The sequence below is a fragment of the Solanum verrucosum genome, unplaced genomic scaffold (genome assembly GCF_900185275.1).
Source record: "Solanum verrucosum unplaced genomic scaffold, falcon-dt-bn FXZP01000062.1, whole genome shotgun sequence".
In the NCBI taxonomy this organism is placed as follows: Eukaryota; Viridiplantae; Streptophyta; class Magnoliopsida; order Solanales; family Solanaceae; genus Solanum; species Solanum verrucosum.
Genome location: NW_026020477.1, coordinates 4,454,564 through 4,471,332, shown reverse-complemented (window position 1 = coordinate 4,471,332; position 16,769 = coordinate 4,454,564). Strand labels below are relative to the sequence as shown.

Sequence of the window (16,769 nt, the reverse complement as noted above, 5' to 3'; positions counted from 1 at the left end):
TGTTTAGGAGTGTTCGTGGTTCGGTTTGGATCGGTTATGGGTTACAACCAAAACCAAATCAATCTAGTCAATTTTTTAAATATCTAAAACCAAACCAAACCAAACGAAAAAAAAAACCTTCGGTTTGGTTATTGACGGTTTGGTTCAGTTTTTCTGGTTTTTTCAGTTTGAAAGTAATAATTTTTTGAGGACATACGTATCTTGATAGACACAAACACCTAGTACATGAGCAATCCACTAAAAAGCTATTGACGGTTCAATTAAGCAATTAAACAATACTAAAGTTATCATTACACGAACAAAGTGATTCAATTAAGAGAAGGTGTAACTATCTTATGAAAGCTAAGGTATGGTAGGTGAAGACTAAAGTAATGAATTTTGATGGACTTGGGCTTATGATTGTAATAGATGGACTAAAATTTAGGAAAAATTAGTTAACTAGTCAAAATCATAAACATAATTATTAAAAACATCTACACTTTAAAATAATTATTAAAAATGTCAATATGTAAATATTTTAACAAATAAATTGTATCCTAGATTAGTTTATAATTTATCTCACATTTCAAGCCATCACGTTTTTCTTTTATTATTTTTCAATTTTTTTATTCTCTCGTCTGTATTAAATTATATGTTTATAAGTATTCTCCTAAAATATATTCTATTTTCACTCCCCTTCAACCCCACTTTCTCTCGCAATTCATTATTTATTACTGCTTCTCTTTCTTTCCAAGTTCTTTCTCCTCTTTTTTTTTTTCAAAATGGAAAAAAATCATACAAAGATATGTATCAGATTATCATTTGATCGGATAACTTCTTATTGAATTTATATTTATTGAGTTAACATCGTCACTTTTATGTATTTTTATATTTCACTCCCCTTCAACCCCCCTTTTGTATGTTGTATATCAATTATTTGTACTCGTGTAGTTTTATTTTCAACTTTTGATTAAACAAAATAAAAATTGTATTCTAAACTGGATTTTGTATTTCAAAAGTTGTATTTCAAAAATTGTATTTTAAATGTCATTTCCTAATATAATTGTTCATCAAATTCATTATTAACTTTTATTTTTAACTTTTAATTTAAACAAAATTTGTATTCTAAACTGATTTGTATTTCAAATTCTTGTGTATTTCAAAAATTGTGTTCTAAAAATTATTTTCTAACTGTTGAACAAATTTGTATTCCGATCAAATTTGTATTCCAATCATTCATCATATAAAATCACAATATTTTAATATAGAATAGGGATTTCATTATCAAAATTGTATTCTAATCATTCAATACATAATATCATCAAATTTGTATTCCAACCTAATTTATATTCTGATTATTCAATATACAACATCACATCAATAAATTTGAATCTAAATTCAATTTCAAAAATCTACTCTCAACCTGCGTCACCACTAATTTTATATACAGTTTATTTTCAGTTTGAATTTTAAAAAAAAAAAACAGCATGTTTGTTGTCCCCAATCACAGATCAATCATTTACCCAAAATAATAAATTAATCATAAACAATAGCAATAAATCATTCCAAAGTTTGAAAGAATGGACCTTTAATAGTCAATTTCAATATATTCAACTCTGCGTCGAGTTAAAGCAGGGTACTTATAAAAAAATCTCAAACAGAGTTCAAAAATTGAGTTATTAGAGTTACAAACGAAAATCGATAAAACGTAAACCACAAGGTGATGGGTTCTTTGGTTTCAGAGAAATGAACCAATGGTAGTTCAATTATTTCAATATTTTCTTTCCGCACAGAAAAAAATTCGAATGAAATTTGAGAAACAATAGGGAGAAAATTCGATATTGGACATTAGAGAAACAATGAAAGTGAAATCACTATAGTTTTTTTTTTTTTTTGAAATTGTAACGAATGAAAATTCAAGTGATATGTTCCTTTTTTAAAATGTTCTCTCCCCTGATTTTCTCTATTATGTTATTGAATAATTGTATTCTTTCAAATTAAACAAATTAAAAATACATAATTAGATATATAACAAACTCAAATATTGACATTTTTAATAAATATTGAAAATGTGGCTAAGGGGTCCTATTAAATGTTAAAATATTGACATTTTGAAAATTTTCCCTAAAATTTAAGTGTTGGGCTTGAGAAAATGGTAAAGTTAAAGATTTAAGTTACTTAAAATTTAACAAAATATTTATATTTTATTTATGAGTGATATATAAATAATTATAAAATTTATATATATAATTTATCGGTTCGGTTTGAATATTTTTGCAGTTATTTTTTAGTAAAACCAAACCTAACCAAATCAAATCAAATCAAATATCAGTTTTTTTAATCGATTTGATTTGGATTGCAGTTTGATTTGATTTTTTAACCATAACCATGAACAAACCTAATTTTGTTACACTAATTTTGGAAGACTTCCCTTAAGACTCAATTAAAGCATTAATATTACAACTTAATAATATACTATAATAATTAAGAAAAAAAAATCCATAAAAAAACTTTGCCTTCTTTATAAAAAAAGACATTATTCCGAATATTTTTTTGGTTAATTATTAAAATGATTTTAATAAAAACAAAATATTGAGATCTTAACTGGAAAAACTTAATGTATAATTAATTATTTTTCCTACTATTTTCTTATTATTAATAATAAAGTATTATGAGTAAGTGTAACTCAAAATAAATTATAGATATTAAATTAACAGTAAATTTCATATATGGCAAACATAATTAAGCAAATAATGTTCCATAGCTATAGTTATCTAATTACGCTTCACGACTATAGTTCAATTTGCTATGGAGTTTTAGATTTGTATATATCTCTTTTTCTGTTTTATTTTTATACAAAATTTTAGTTTTTTTAAAATAATGACTACATTTGCGGTAAATACGGTAACGAAATACAACTGTCAATTAATCCTTAATTAATGTGAATAAATCAATTTTAAAAAAGAAAATATCCCACGATATATTCATGCTAAGTGTATTTCCTTACAATTTTTTATCAAAATGGACTCTTCAAGCTATAAAATTCTCCCTTAAAATTCCGATCTTCATTTATTGGGTTTTAACGATCAAAATTTGATTTGATTTCTTCATGCATACTACAATAATAAATATTTTTCAATTTAAAATTAATAATTGAATTTAGTTCTTCCTTTCTAGTTACTCATTTGAAACATAAAAAATTAATTTCAAATAATGAACTTTGAAATATATATAATTATCATGAACATATACAATCATATTCAAAGGATAAATGCTAGAGAACTTTTGGTGTATATACAATTGATGCATATATACATATAAGCGATTATATATTATTTCTAAAAACGACAAATATATATATCATTTGATATACAAATTAAAATGTATATAAATATCATTAACAAATTCAACCGTATAAGATATACAAATGATTAATGCTAGACAAATATTAATATATTCAATCATATAAGATATACAAATGATACATGCTAGACAACTATTTGTATAAACGTAATTGACAATTTTTTGTATATATGCAATTGATGCATATATACAAATAAGCAATTGTATATTATACCTGAAAATATACAATAAAAACGACAAGTACAAATACCATTAATATAAATACAAAATCTACAATAACATTGATATAAATACAAATCTCAGAAAATCGTATATAATACCATGTAAAAATTATTAATGCAAATACAACTAATGAAACAATACTTAAAACACGTATTAACAACAAAACAAATTGAACTTCTCATCCTTGTTGAACCATCAAACTTTTGTTCCTCAACTTTTCTGCTTGTATGTTTTGCTTGAAAAAATTTCATAATTTGTTGCAGCTTAATTGAGTCATTTCGATGCTTGGATCCAAACTCTTCAATGAATGATTGAACTTGACTTTTATATCCAAATTGGAACTAGACTTGAACGTCTTTGGATCCTGCTTAGGGCCGGCTTTCACTTTCATATCAGGAACGCCGACTTGCACTTGCAATATAGAATTTGACTTTTGCAATCAGTTTCGCTACAACACCCGCTACTCTAGCTAATTGACCACCCTTTTCAAGTGTGATTTCTATGTTATGTTGGCCGTGCCTAAGGGCATATCGGTTGAAGTAGATTGTTCTTTTGATCAATCAAAATCTTTTTTCCGTCTAGATTTAGCAACATAACTTGCAACATCATAGAATGCTTGAGTTAGATCCAACGAAAATGATGGTGGGTCATCAAGAAATTTGACACGCAATGGTATGCCTCTAGTAATCCAAAATCCTTCAAACATTTTTTGATTTCTGAAAAATTTGAAAATTGGAGAAAGATTTTTGAGGAAAAAAAAGACAAGCATAAATCATACACAAACGAAAAAACAAAAAAAAGAGTAGAAACACATTTTGGGCGATTACCTTGAATTGTGATGCCATGATTAGGAGGGAGAAAGTAGATTTCGAAATTCAAAATCAATGTATATGAGTGATTTTAGGAGAGAATTAGAGAATGGAGAGAAAAGAAATAAAATTAGATTTGTATAAATGAGTACACAAATAAGGGAAATACTTGTTTTCTTTTCGTATACAATCCGTTCGTGGATCCCATGATTAATAGCAAATTATATTAAACTATAATCACACATGGTAATTAATTGGAACTGTAATCATATTGAATAATAAACAATGTTTGCAAATTTGCGTAATTTTCCCTTTTAATAGTGGGTTACTGGGTAAACCGATAACTCATTAAGAGTGTAGTGATTTACTACTTTTACATACATAAATATTAAATATTAATTTCAATACCTTACCAGTTACTGTCTTTGCCATTTAGCCTTCCATTCATACTTCACAGTGATTTTTGGATTTGGAACTTTACATTATACAAAACGTCAAAACCTAAAGTAAGAACCATATTCCTCTTAATTTCTCTTTGTGTTACACTTGTATAGTTTTTTTCATGTTAGTTATTATTGTTTCTATTTTATGAGCATTTTGTAAAGTTATATTATTATCTTGTCGCGTCAACTTTTTTTAGAGAAGTCATATATTTGATTTTATAAGTATTTTTTATTGGTTAAATCGAAAATCGATCGTTAAGAACAAAAATCGATAAACCGATAAAAAATATATTATTAATTTAATTATTAATTTAACATATTTAAAAATTTAAAACTAATAAATTAAACCAATAATACATAAAACTGAATCAGATCGATGCACACCCAAAATAGAGTACTAAAAATAATGGGAGAGAATAGTATTAGAATGGAAATAGCAAGGGGAATCAATCAAATCAAAAGAACAGCTAAGCAGATCTATTTAAATCCACACACAAGATAAAGTCAACAAAATTGATGGTCCCCCAGATTAAAGCCTTAGGTGGCATTCGGATTTAAATACTTCTCCAAAGACAATTGTGGGAAAAATGTGCTCGCTTTAGGATTAATTTTACGAAAATGATTTGGATAAGGTTTAGCAAAAGACATCCTTCCGTTTCGATTTGTTTATCGTTTTTCTTATATTAGACTTATTTGATTAATATTTTTATTTTATTTTTTTATATAATATATTTAAAATTACAAAATTAAATAATATTTTAATATATTCACATATCTTCCGTTTAAAACGATAAAGTTTTTTAAAAAAATCTTTATTATTTAAAATTTTATATTAAATCAAAATTAGACAGATAAATTGAAATAAAAGTAACATCTCATTACATTCGAGGGTCAAAGGAGGCGATAAGTTAGTGTGTGAAAACTGAACCTACACTCTTTTTTTTTGTTTCCGCCCATGTCCGCGACACACATTAAGATCCCGATTATATTCAAATCACACATTGCAAAGCATATTCTGGGGTTTGGAACCTTACACTTATTATGTGAGAAATTTCACTAGGAAATTCTAATGGTGATTTTGGATCAAACAGTGTTTATTCTTGAAAATCAACATTTATCCTCTCTTAGATCAAATAGATTTTATTTTAGCATTTTGAAAGACAAAAAAAAAGGATTTTGGGGAAAAGACTTTACTCCCAATTATCAACAAGTCTTCTTTGAAGAACATTTGTATGAATTTTCCTTGTTTGTTGTCACTAAAATAATTAATTCCAAGCCAACATAATGCCACCAAATTATGATAATTAATCCAACGAAAATAAAGGCCAAATCCTTCAATCCAAATTAAAAAAACAATTACAATGAACACAATCTTCTCACAAAGAAAAACATCAAGAATTCATCAAACACAAGAAAATGGCAACTTTTGATCAGTTTTTCAATTTATTGCATCGAGATTTGTAAACTATGATTGGGAATCATTGTGATTTTCATCACCACTATCACTATCTTGATGCTGTTGTCTTAGATGATGATGCTCCAAATTCATACCCAAATCAACCCTACTGTTATTATTATTATATGCATTCATTGATGACAACATTCCCATATTTGACCCCAATTGTTGAACCGCCTGTGACTGCTGCAAAACCATTGAACCTAACTGAACCGGACTGAACCGTCCTCCACCGGGAAACTCCAACCCACCAATTCTTGAACTCTTGTACTGCCACAATTGGTGGTCCGATTGAGCCGCTCCAACTGAAACCGTCGTTGAACCGGTGCCTCCGCTTACTGGTAACATCCAGAACCCGTTACCAACGTTGCCACCAGCTGGTGCAACCGCCCACATGGCTTGAGCCGGGATTAAACTCGGAGGTTGTGAAGAACCGGGTTTAGAAGAATCTGAACCCGGTTCATCCGGTTTATCAGCTGAAGGGGAGGTGGCACCACTGGTAGTAGTATCTTCTCTGAACCGTTTTTTCATGTAATTCTCATCTGGGTCTTGGTTAAAACCGGTGTTGTTGGTGGATAGATGGTGGTGGAACCCTAACATAGCGGTGGCAGCGGCGGCGGAGGCGCCGTGGATGAAAAGAGGTGCAGATTTTGACGGCGGAGCTGAAATTGTTGTACCACTGCTACGTGTAGAAACGTTGAGAGTTGAGAAATTAGCCGGAATCGTACCGGTTCCGGTGGTAGCAATAATTGCCGGTTCAGCTTGTTGCAATAGCCACTCGATGGTTTCTCCGTCAGATTTATGACCCAATTCTTTAGTGAGTTGGAAAACCCGGGCGGCGCATAAAGCAGGCATGCGTATGCGCCGCCCACGACCGTCCACCTTAGTATGACGGTCTTTAGAAGGTTTCTTAACTACCTTGGGAGTGGATAGAGCGTTGTTGTTGGGGGTTGGAGAAGTGATGGTGGAAGGAGGAGAAATTAGAGTTGTTGATTGCATGGAGATGGAGCCCATGAAGGGGCCATGGGGATGGTTGGACCCAGGGGTAGAAGGGTCAGGTTGACTTTGGTGTGGTGAAATTAATTGTAAAGAAGAAGGTGTTTCTTGGTTGTGTTGATGGTGTTGATGGTGGTTTGTGGCACTAGTAGAACCTCCTTGTTTTTTTCTATGTGGTTCCATGAATTCCATCTTGGAAAAGAAGAGAAAATGTGGGGTAGTGAGGTGAAATTGAAGGGTCTAACAAATTGTACTTTTTATATTCTCTTACTTGATGCTTCAAATATTTGTGTAATTGACAAGTGAATTGGCAAAAACTTGAAAATCAAGTTGTTGCTGCTGCAGTTGCAAGTCTTTTGAGCCAAAAATTAAAAAAATTGTGCAACAAGTGGAAGTGGTGGGGTTTGTCTTCTCTTTTTTCTTTTTTAACTTAGTGGTTGACTGATGTCTTTTGGAGAAAGAAAGAGAAAGGAAGAAGAGTAGGTGTGGGTGCCAAAACAAAATCCGTGGTGACCTGTCAAATATTACTTTTATTTTCATATCATATTTAAGGTGGAACATATATTTGTATTTGTAAGGAATGTTATTGTTATTTGAGCTATTATGCCCAAAGCCAACTCCTCTTTCCTTTTTCTATATTTCATGAAGAAAATAAAATTGTTCAAGGTAATAATATATGTACAAGTGAAAAATTTAATAATAATTTTATAGAAGAAACTTATTATTCTACGAATAGGAGGTATAAGATTTATCAAATAACTCAATAACTCTTGTAATCTTGTACATTAAATATATTTCTCTACACCCAATGTATTTTTCACTACATTGAAAATATGTAATAAGGCATCTCTATTTATAATACTAACAATCAAAGCAAACTAGAATTAGAAACTAACAAATCCTAATTAAACATAAATAAATAAATATCATAAATAAAAAATCTTAAAATAATAAGGATTTCTACTCTTGGTTTAATTCCTACATGCCATTACTTCAAAATTAATTATAAAGCGAAATCTGGAGAAAAATGAGTGTTCTAGAGCGAATTTAGAGGGAGATATCTGAAATTATCTGTAAATTGAGTAGAAATAATCACCCTCTTCTTGTACTCTTTTTCTGTTTCTTTAATGGAGTAGGGGAAGGGATTGGTCGGAGGGTTATAAAGTATGATGAAGTGATAATGGTGGTGTAGGTGAAAAGATTTATGAGATTAGTGTGAAAGCATTGAAAAGTTAGGAGAACACATTCTTTTAAAAATCAAAAGTTTTGGCTGATTTGAGATTATAATTCTAAATTAGTGTTTGAATATGTGATTTAGGTTGGTAATTTTAAATTTTTTGAAAAATAGAATTTGAAATTTCTAATTTTTTTTAATGTAAAACGTAATTCATAAGTTTATAATTTGTAAAAAAAAATCATCATTTCAAATCTTGTAAAAAGTACTAATTAATTTCGGCATGAAAAGATTTACGTACCATGTGAAAGGATTATATTAAACAATATTTGATTACTAATATTATTGACTAGTGAATATTTATAAAATTATATTATTTGAAAGTTTATAATTACAAATATTTATTTATAAAAGGAACACGAAGATATGTGATTCTTGAAATATTTTGATATCTTGTTTATGGATTATGATTTCATCGGTAAGATCATATAAAAATTGAAATGTTCTGATTGTTTTCATAATAATTTGTATAATTTTTATGTTTATAAAAGAAATACAATTAAAGAAATTTCAAATCATATATTTTTTTATTTCTCATCGAGTGTTCAATATCCACATAATCACATTAGATATCAATTAAATTCGAATTCGCATGAAAAAAATCTCACATTAAAAGGTAAAACACTTTTTACTAAAGGAGACTCCATTACTCAGGAAAATTCAACCCCAAAACCTCTTATTATAAATAAAAAATTATTTATCACTCTACTATAATACTTTTTGAATTTCAAATCATATCTAAACGGCCTAAGAGTCATTTTCTAGTCTTGCTTTTTTTGTCTTTTTATCCATTCCCTCTTTTCTTTTTGTTTTTTGCTTTCTTTATTTGCTTATTTCTTAGTGCTCACTGATTGAGTTTTTGTCATATTGTTATATTATAATTGAAAATGATGTTAATCATGTATTCAAGTCCTACCACAAGCCTCTTTTAGTCTTCAAATTCCAACCCCACTTGTGTCTACTTACACAGATACATACTCATATATGTATGCATTTATTTATACCTACACTACTAAAAAACTGCTAAAAATCGACAGAAGAAAAAGCGACGGACAGCGTCGCTTCAAAAAGCGACGGACTAAGAGATGCCGTCCGTCGCTTTTTAATAAAAATAATTATTTTTAAAATTATTTTACAAAAAGCGACGGACGGCATCTCTTAGTCCGTCGCTTTTTTTTGCGGATTTTTGCAATAATATATATATAATTAATAATTATTTATTTAATATACATAGAGACGCCGTCCGTCGCTTTTAATTTAAAATAATTATTTATAAATTAAACAATAATCATGTTGTCCGTCGTTTTTAACTTAGTTTATTTTATTAATTAGTTTTTTAAAAAAGCGACGGACGGCATCTCTTAGTCCATCGCTTTTTGGTCAAAATATCTAGTCAAACATTTTTAAAAAGCGACGGACAGCGTCTCTTAGTCCGTCACTTTTTAGTCAAAATTTTGGTCAAATATTTTTTAAAAAGCGACAGACAAAGAAACGTTGTCCGTCGCTTTTTTTAAATTGAGTTGAACCAAAAACGGGTTTTCCCCCCATTATCCCATCTCCCTTCTCTCTAAAACCAAGTTGTTGTGCCGCCGCCCCACCACACCGCCTTCGCCCTTCTCTCCTTGAGCATTAGTCCCGTCGTCGCCTTGCCCCGTCGGCGCCGCCACCTGTCGTCCTCACTGCCTCTTTTCCTTAGCTTGTTAAGGTTAGGATTTAATTTTAGTTTTTTTTCAATTCTAGTAATATTTGATTTGTTATAAATTAGTATATCGTTTTAGTTTGATGAATTATGTTAGTCAATTGCTAACTTGTATATTTGATTATTGTTAGTTAGGAGAGAATTGGAGATTTTTGATTTTAGGGTTTTCTTCTAAATTATTTTTAAAAAAAAATATGATTGTGAATTGAGTATTAGAAATTAGAAGTTAGATTAGTTGCATTTTCCAACTTTGAAATTCTTGAATTTTGTATGTTTGACGGTTGAAGTTAGAAAAACATTGAATTGTATATGAAAGTTAGATTACTTTGAAGTTAGAAAAATATTAGTATATGAAAGTCGAAATTAGATAGTTGAATTTTCATCTTAGAAGTTCTTGAATTATTTTTTTAAAAGTTGAAGTTAGGAAAATATTAGATTGTACATGAAAGTTAGATTACTTTAAAGTTAGAAAAATATTGGATATTATATGAAAGTTGAAATTAGGTTACTTGAATTCTTGAACTTAGAAATTCTTGAATTTGAAGTTTATATAGAATTAATTTTAGAAATTAGACATGAACTTGAATTTTTGTAGGATTTTAGAACTTTAGGTTGTGAACATTAGAAATCTTGAATGATTGTAGGATTTTAGAACTTAGGTTGTGAACTTTAGAAATCTTGAATTATTGTAGGATTTTAGAACTTTAAGTTGTTAACTTTTGAGAACTTAAATTTAGAGTTTAATTTTAGTGTTTTTTTTCAATTCCAGTAATTATATTTGATTTCTTAGTTTGTATATTTTTTTAGTTTGAGGAATTGTGTTATTCAATTGTTAATTTGTACATTTGATTATTGTTAGTTAGGGAGAGAATTGAAGATTTTTAGATTTTAGGATTAGTTTTCTTTTAAATTGAGGATTTTTAAATATGATTGTAAATTAAGTATTAGAAGTTAGAACTAACAAATAATTAGAAGTTAGAAGTCAGAGATTAGTTGAATTTTTCAATTTGTCATTGTATTTGTGCTTATATATTATATTGTTGTTGAAAATTGGGTTACTTGAATTATATTCTTGAACTTAGAAATTCTAGAAATTAGATATGAACTTGAATTTTTGTAGGATTTTAGAACTTTAATTAGGTTGTGAACTTTGGAAATCTTGAATTATTATAGGATTTTAGAACTTTAGGTTGTGAACTTTAGAAATCTTGAATTAGTGTGAGACTTTAAAACTTTAAGTTGTGAACTTTAGAGAACTTGAATTTTTGTAGGATTTTAGAACTTTATAAGATTGTGAGCGTTAGAAATCTTGAATTCTTGTAGGATTTTAGAACTTTAAGTTGTGAACTTTAGAGAACTTGAATTTTTGTAAGATTTTTAGAACTTTAGGCTGTGAAATGTTAGAAATCTTGAATTATTGTAGAATATTAGAACTTTAAGTTATGAATTTTAGAAAACTTTAATTTTTGTAGGATTTTAGAACTTTAAGTTGTGAACTTTAGAGAACTTGAATTTTTGTAGGATTTTAGAACTTAAGAAATCTTGAATTATTTTAGGATTTTAGAACTTTAGGTTGTGAACTTTAGAAATCTTGAATTATTGTGGGATTTTAGAACTTTAAGTTGTGAACTTTAGAAATCTTGAATTATTGTAGGATTTTAAACTTTAGGTTGTGAACTTTAGAAATCTTGAATTGTTGTAGGATTTTAGAACTTTAGAAACCTTGAATTATTGTGGGATTTTAGAACTTTAAGTTGTGAACTTTAGGAATCTTGAATTATTGTAGGATTTTAAACTTTTGATTGTGAACTTTAGGAATCTTGATTTATAGAATTTATGAACTTATTATTAGGTTGAACTTTAGAAATGTTGATAAAATATAGTCTTTATGAACTATTTAATTAAGCTTGAACATAATTTGAACTTAATTTGAAGTTTGAATTACTTGAAATCTTGAAACGAATTTTGAAAGTCTTTAAATTGTGATTTAGATATTTTTGAATGTTAATTTAAGTTTGTTGTTTTATATTTTGTGTAGCTTCTTTATAATGTTTTGGGATTGATTGAGTTGAATTGAATTGTTTTTGCAGGTGGGGAACAGAAACTGACAGTTTCTACTATCAAAAAAATTGCAGAAAAAGCGATGGACAGGGTGGTTTTGTCTGTCGCTTTTCTGGATTTTATTTTTGAAAAAAACCCAAAAAAGCGACGGACAAGGTCCTTTAGTCCGTCACTTTTCTAGGTTTTAATTTTTGAAAAATCCAGAAAAGCGACGGACGGGGTCTTTTAGTCCGTCGCTTTTCAAGATTCTAAAAAAATTAAAAATTAAGAAAAGCGACGGACTTCGTCACTTTTTGAAGATTAAAAAAAAATAACAAAAAAAATGACGGACGGCATCGCATTTGTCAAAAAAATAAAATAATTTTTTCACAGTCCATCGCTTTTGAAAGCGTCGAGCCAAAAATCGACGAGATTGACTGCGTTGCTTTTGGCCAAAAAAGCGACTGTCGCTTTTTTCCGTCTCTTTTTGACAAATTTTTAGTAGTGCTACAATTAAAAGGGAGTAAGAAGACTCCACATTTGGGGGGGGGGGGGGGGAGGGGGGGTGAAAGGTACTGGACAAAAATTCTGAATGGGGCATGATAGAAAAAGAAATTAAAAAAATTGAGTCATGAGTCTCTCTACATTAAGGAAAATCTTGAGTTAGGGGGAAACTCAAAGATCTATGAAGAAATGCTAGTTTTATGCTTAATACATGCAAGTCGAACGTCTATGAAAAAACTCTTGTTAAGTTTCGTTTTTGGTTCTTATTTCTTCATTATGTTATAGGCTATGTCATTGTCTGATCACACTTGAAATTATGTATCTACTTTGGATCGTTTTGATAGGTGTGTATGAATAAAATTGAATAGAATGTATTAGGTATATATTAATTATGTTTATATTATTTTGTGTAATGCTTGATTTGGTAGATTAAAAATAACATGCATTGCATATCTTTTTTAAAAAATACATTTGTTTACAAAATATCCTGATTTTTTTTTTGAGGGGCAATTATGGTTTTACCATGCTAATGAATGCATTAAAATTTCTTGCATGCAATAGTATGATTTCTCATATATTAGTTATACATAACATAATATCAAACAAATTGTATAGCTAATATATGACATAATACCAAACAAAGTGTATAACTAATTGCAAACACCATTTTTTTAAATTCATCCTACCAAGTGACCCTAAGTACAATGTGCTTATGACACAAGATATGAAGCTATTCTCTCGGTTCCATTTTCACTGTCGTTTAATTGAAGAAATTTGTTTCAAAATAATTATCACTTTAAATATTCAAGATTAGAATTGATTTTTTAAATATACCCTTAATATTGAAAAAGTATGCCCAATATCTAACATGAAAAATCAGTCTACCTTTATTAAATAGGGATACACTTAATATTTTATACTCCTTTTATCTCAGTTTATATGATTTATTTTTTTAGTTAATCCAAAAAATGATACATTTTATATTTTGTAATACTTTAACTTTAAAATATCTATTTTATCCTTCTTATTTTAAAACACAAATTTTAAAATTTCTTATTTCTTTTAAAAATATGTATTAAATAAAACTATATCATATTGATTAAAATGAAATGAATATTTTTTATTGTTTTAACAAGTGTGCAAAGAGGTTTAAAAAATCATTAAAATGTGGGTGGAGGGAATAACAAATGAAAGAAAAACCTTTTGATACTGATGTGCCACTATTATCATAGTTGTCACACACTCACCAAGCAGAATTTACCACACCTATTTTGCTCCCCAGACAGACACAACTTGTATTTAATAGTGATACAACAATGCTTGTTTGATAACACTTGGAACACAAGAATCTGAAACCATACAACATGTGTCAAATATTTCATCCATTTTAATTTATTTTTTGGTTTGATTAGATATGAAATTTAAAAATGTAAAAAAAAAACTTGTAATTTCAAATTAAAGATATTTAGAATATATTAAAATATCTTGTAATTTTATGATCTTAAATATGCCAGTAAAAATAAAAAAATTACTAATAAGGAAAAAAAACATTTTATCTAAACGGACTAAAAAATAATAGGGAAAAAAGTCTGAAATATATCCGAACCTTGACTGAAATTGTTGTAACAATTTCAAACTTTGGGCAGGAGCTATTACCCCTTATACTATTTAATAGTGTATTTTAAAGATATATATAAGTGCTCAGCTGGACAAGTTACTATTTCTAATGATGCAATATTTATGATGTCCAGCAGGACACCTATATATCTTTAAAATACACTATTAAATAGTGCTGAGGTAACTGGTTCTGCCCAAAGTTTGGGATTGTTACAGTAATTTCAGTCAAAATTCGGATATATTTCGAACCATTTTCCCAAAATAATACTCCCTCTGTTTTAATTTATGTGACTTACTTTCCTTTTTAGTCAGTCTAAAGAAGAATGACACATTTCTATATAAGTAACAATTTAACTATAAAATGTATATTTTACCCTTAATGAAATGATTTACAGCCACACAAATTTCTATCATTCATTTTGAACCATAGGTTTTAAAAATCTTCCTTTCTTTCTTAAACTCCATGCCTAGTCAAACTATCTCACATGAAATTAGACGGAGGGAGTAACAAATAAATTGGAAGAAGCACATTGTCCACTTCTTTTTTCCCAGCCAACCTGACATGCAGTTCAAGAAGGACCAATAGAAAAATTATATACAAGAGGTAAAATGAAGGTCACTGAAAGAGACAAACCACCAGAAAAAGAAAAAGGTGTGATGAACAAAAGAGGATAAACATTAATAATACTAAGTAGCTACTAGCTAAGCATATATGTTGGGATGAGTAGAATTCATGTATCTTTAATTAGGGGTTTTTGAATTTAAATTCTGATATAGAATTTCTTAATAGAAAACAGTCAAACACTTTCCTCCTTTAGTGAGCTTCTTTGACATAGTAAATTTTGAATGACAGATTGAAAAAACAATTGTAAGGTAAATATAAAAAGGAAAAACTGCATAACTAGGCGTATTTCACTATTATATATACAATTATTGTCTATATTTTCAAAATATTACGTATCTTACCACCAATTAAGAGTTTTCTACCATATATTGAGGAAGATACACTAAGTTACATGTATTTTGCTATCAGTTACACTAAAATACGGAGAGAGGGAGAGGCGAGAGAGATTCGTTATGTATCACATATACATGCGAATCACACTAGACACACACTATATACATGTATATGTATGTATCTAGTGTGATTCACGTGTATCTGAGATATCATATACATGAGAGAGTGGCGAGCCATATGGGAGAGAAGCGGAGGAGGCGAGCAACATTTGTTATGTATTCCAAATATATGCAAATTCACTTGGATACAATGTATCTAGAACAAATTACACCTAATTTTGACCTCATGTATCTCAAGATACATGTATCTAGACATATCTGAACGTATTTGGACGCACCAAAATTTGATAAGATACGTAATATTACAAATTAAAATGTATCTAAATAATTAGCTCCTACACTAGTGAATTTATGTAAACTTCCTAATAAAAAAACTAGTCAATATATATATTCTTCTTTCTTCACTACTAAAAAACTGCAGAAAAGTGACGGACGGCGTCGCTCCAAAAAGCGACGCCATTTGCCACACTGTCCATCGTTTTTTAATAAAAATAATTATTTTTTAAATTATTTTACAAAAAGCAACGAATGACATCTCTTAGTCCGTCGCTTTTTTCCGCGGATTTTTGCGCAAAATATATATAAAATTAATAATTATTTATTTAATATAGATATAGACGCTATCCGTCACTTTTAATTAAAAATAATTATATATAAGTCTAACAATAGCCACGCCGTCCGTCGCTTTTGAATTATTTTATTTTATTAATTATTTTTTTATAAAAGCGACGGACAACGTCTCTATGTCCGTGTCACGACCCAGGGGTACCCCCTAGATGTAACACGTGTACTTGACCCCGAAGGGGTCTCATATAAGCCCTTAGCATATCATAAACATAAAGTAATAGAAATGATGCGGAATTTAAAACTTTTTTCATACAATCGAAATGTTTTAGAAAATCAAAGCGAAAGTCTAACTTGTCTCATTTAGCCATCTAATACAATCAGAGTCTCAAATAGGGGCACAACCCTTACAATAGTTCTCAAATGAAATACAAAAAGAAACTACTAAGTAAAGATACTCGTCCTCAGATCTTGAGGACTCACCAACAAGCAAGGAGAATGACCTATTCCAAGCTTGAAACAATAGAAGATCACCTTAAGAATCGAAACCTACATTTTTTTTAAAATGTAGGAAATATGGGTTAGTACAAAAATACACTAAGTATGATAGTCATGCATAAAAACCTTTAAAACATGCTAAAAGGGACATTTTTGTTGAAACCATGCTATATGCCAATTTTGAACATCACCTTTGAAATAGTTGGAGAACATAATTCAAAAGGCAACTCATGTATAGTTCATCATAGCATAAAGGATAACTACATAA

General features: G+C 29.0%; 1 protein-coding gene across 1 annotated transcript; it reads right to left on the bottom strand.

The window, feature by feature from the left end:
- Positions 1–6,135: 6,135 nt before the first annotated feature.
- On the bottom strand, positions 6,136–7,460 carry LOC125809349 (transcription factor TCP23-like). Its single transcript, XM_049489007.1, has one exon. It carries the CDS (start codon positions 7,458–7,460, stop codon positions 6,282–6,284), a length of 1,179 nt encoding a protein of 392 aa, XP_049344964.1. The 3' UTR covers positions 6,136–6,281.
- Positions 7,461–16,769: the final 9,309 nt, after the last annotated feature.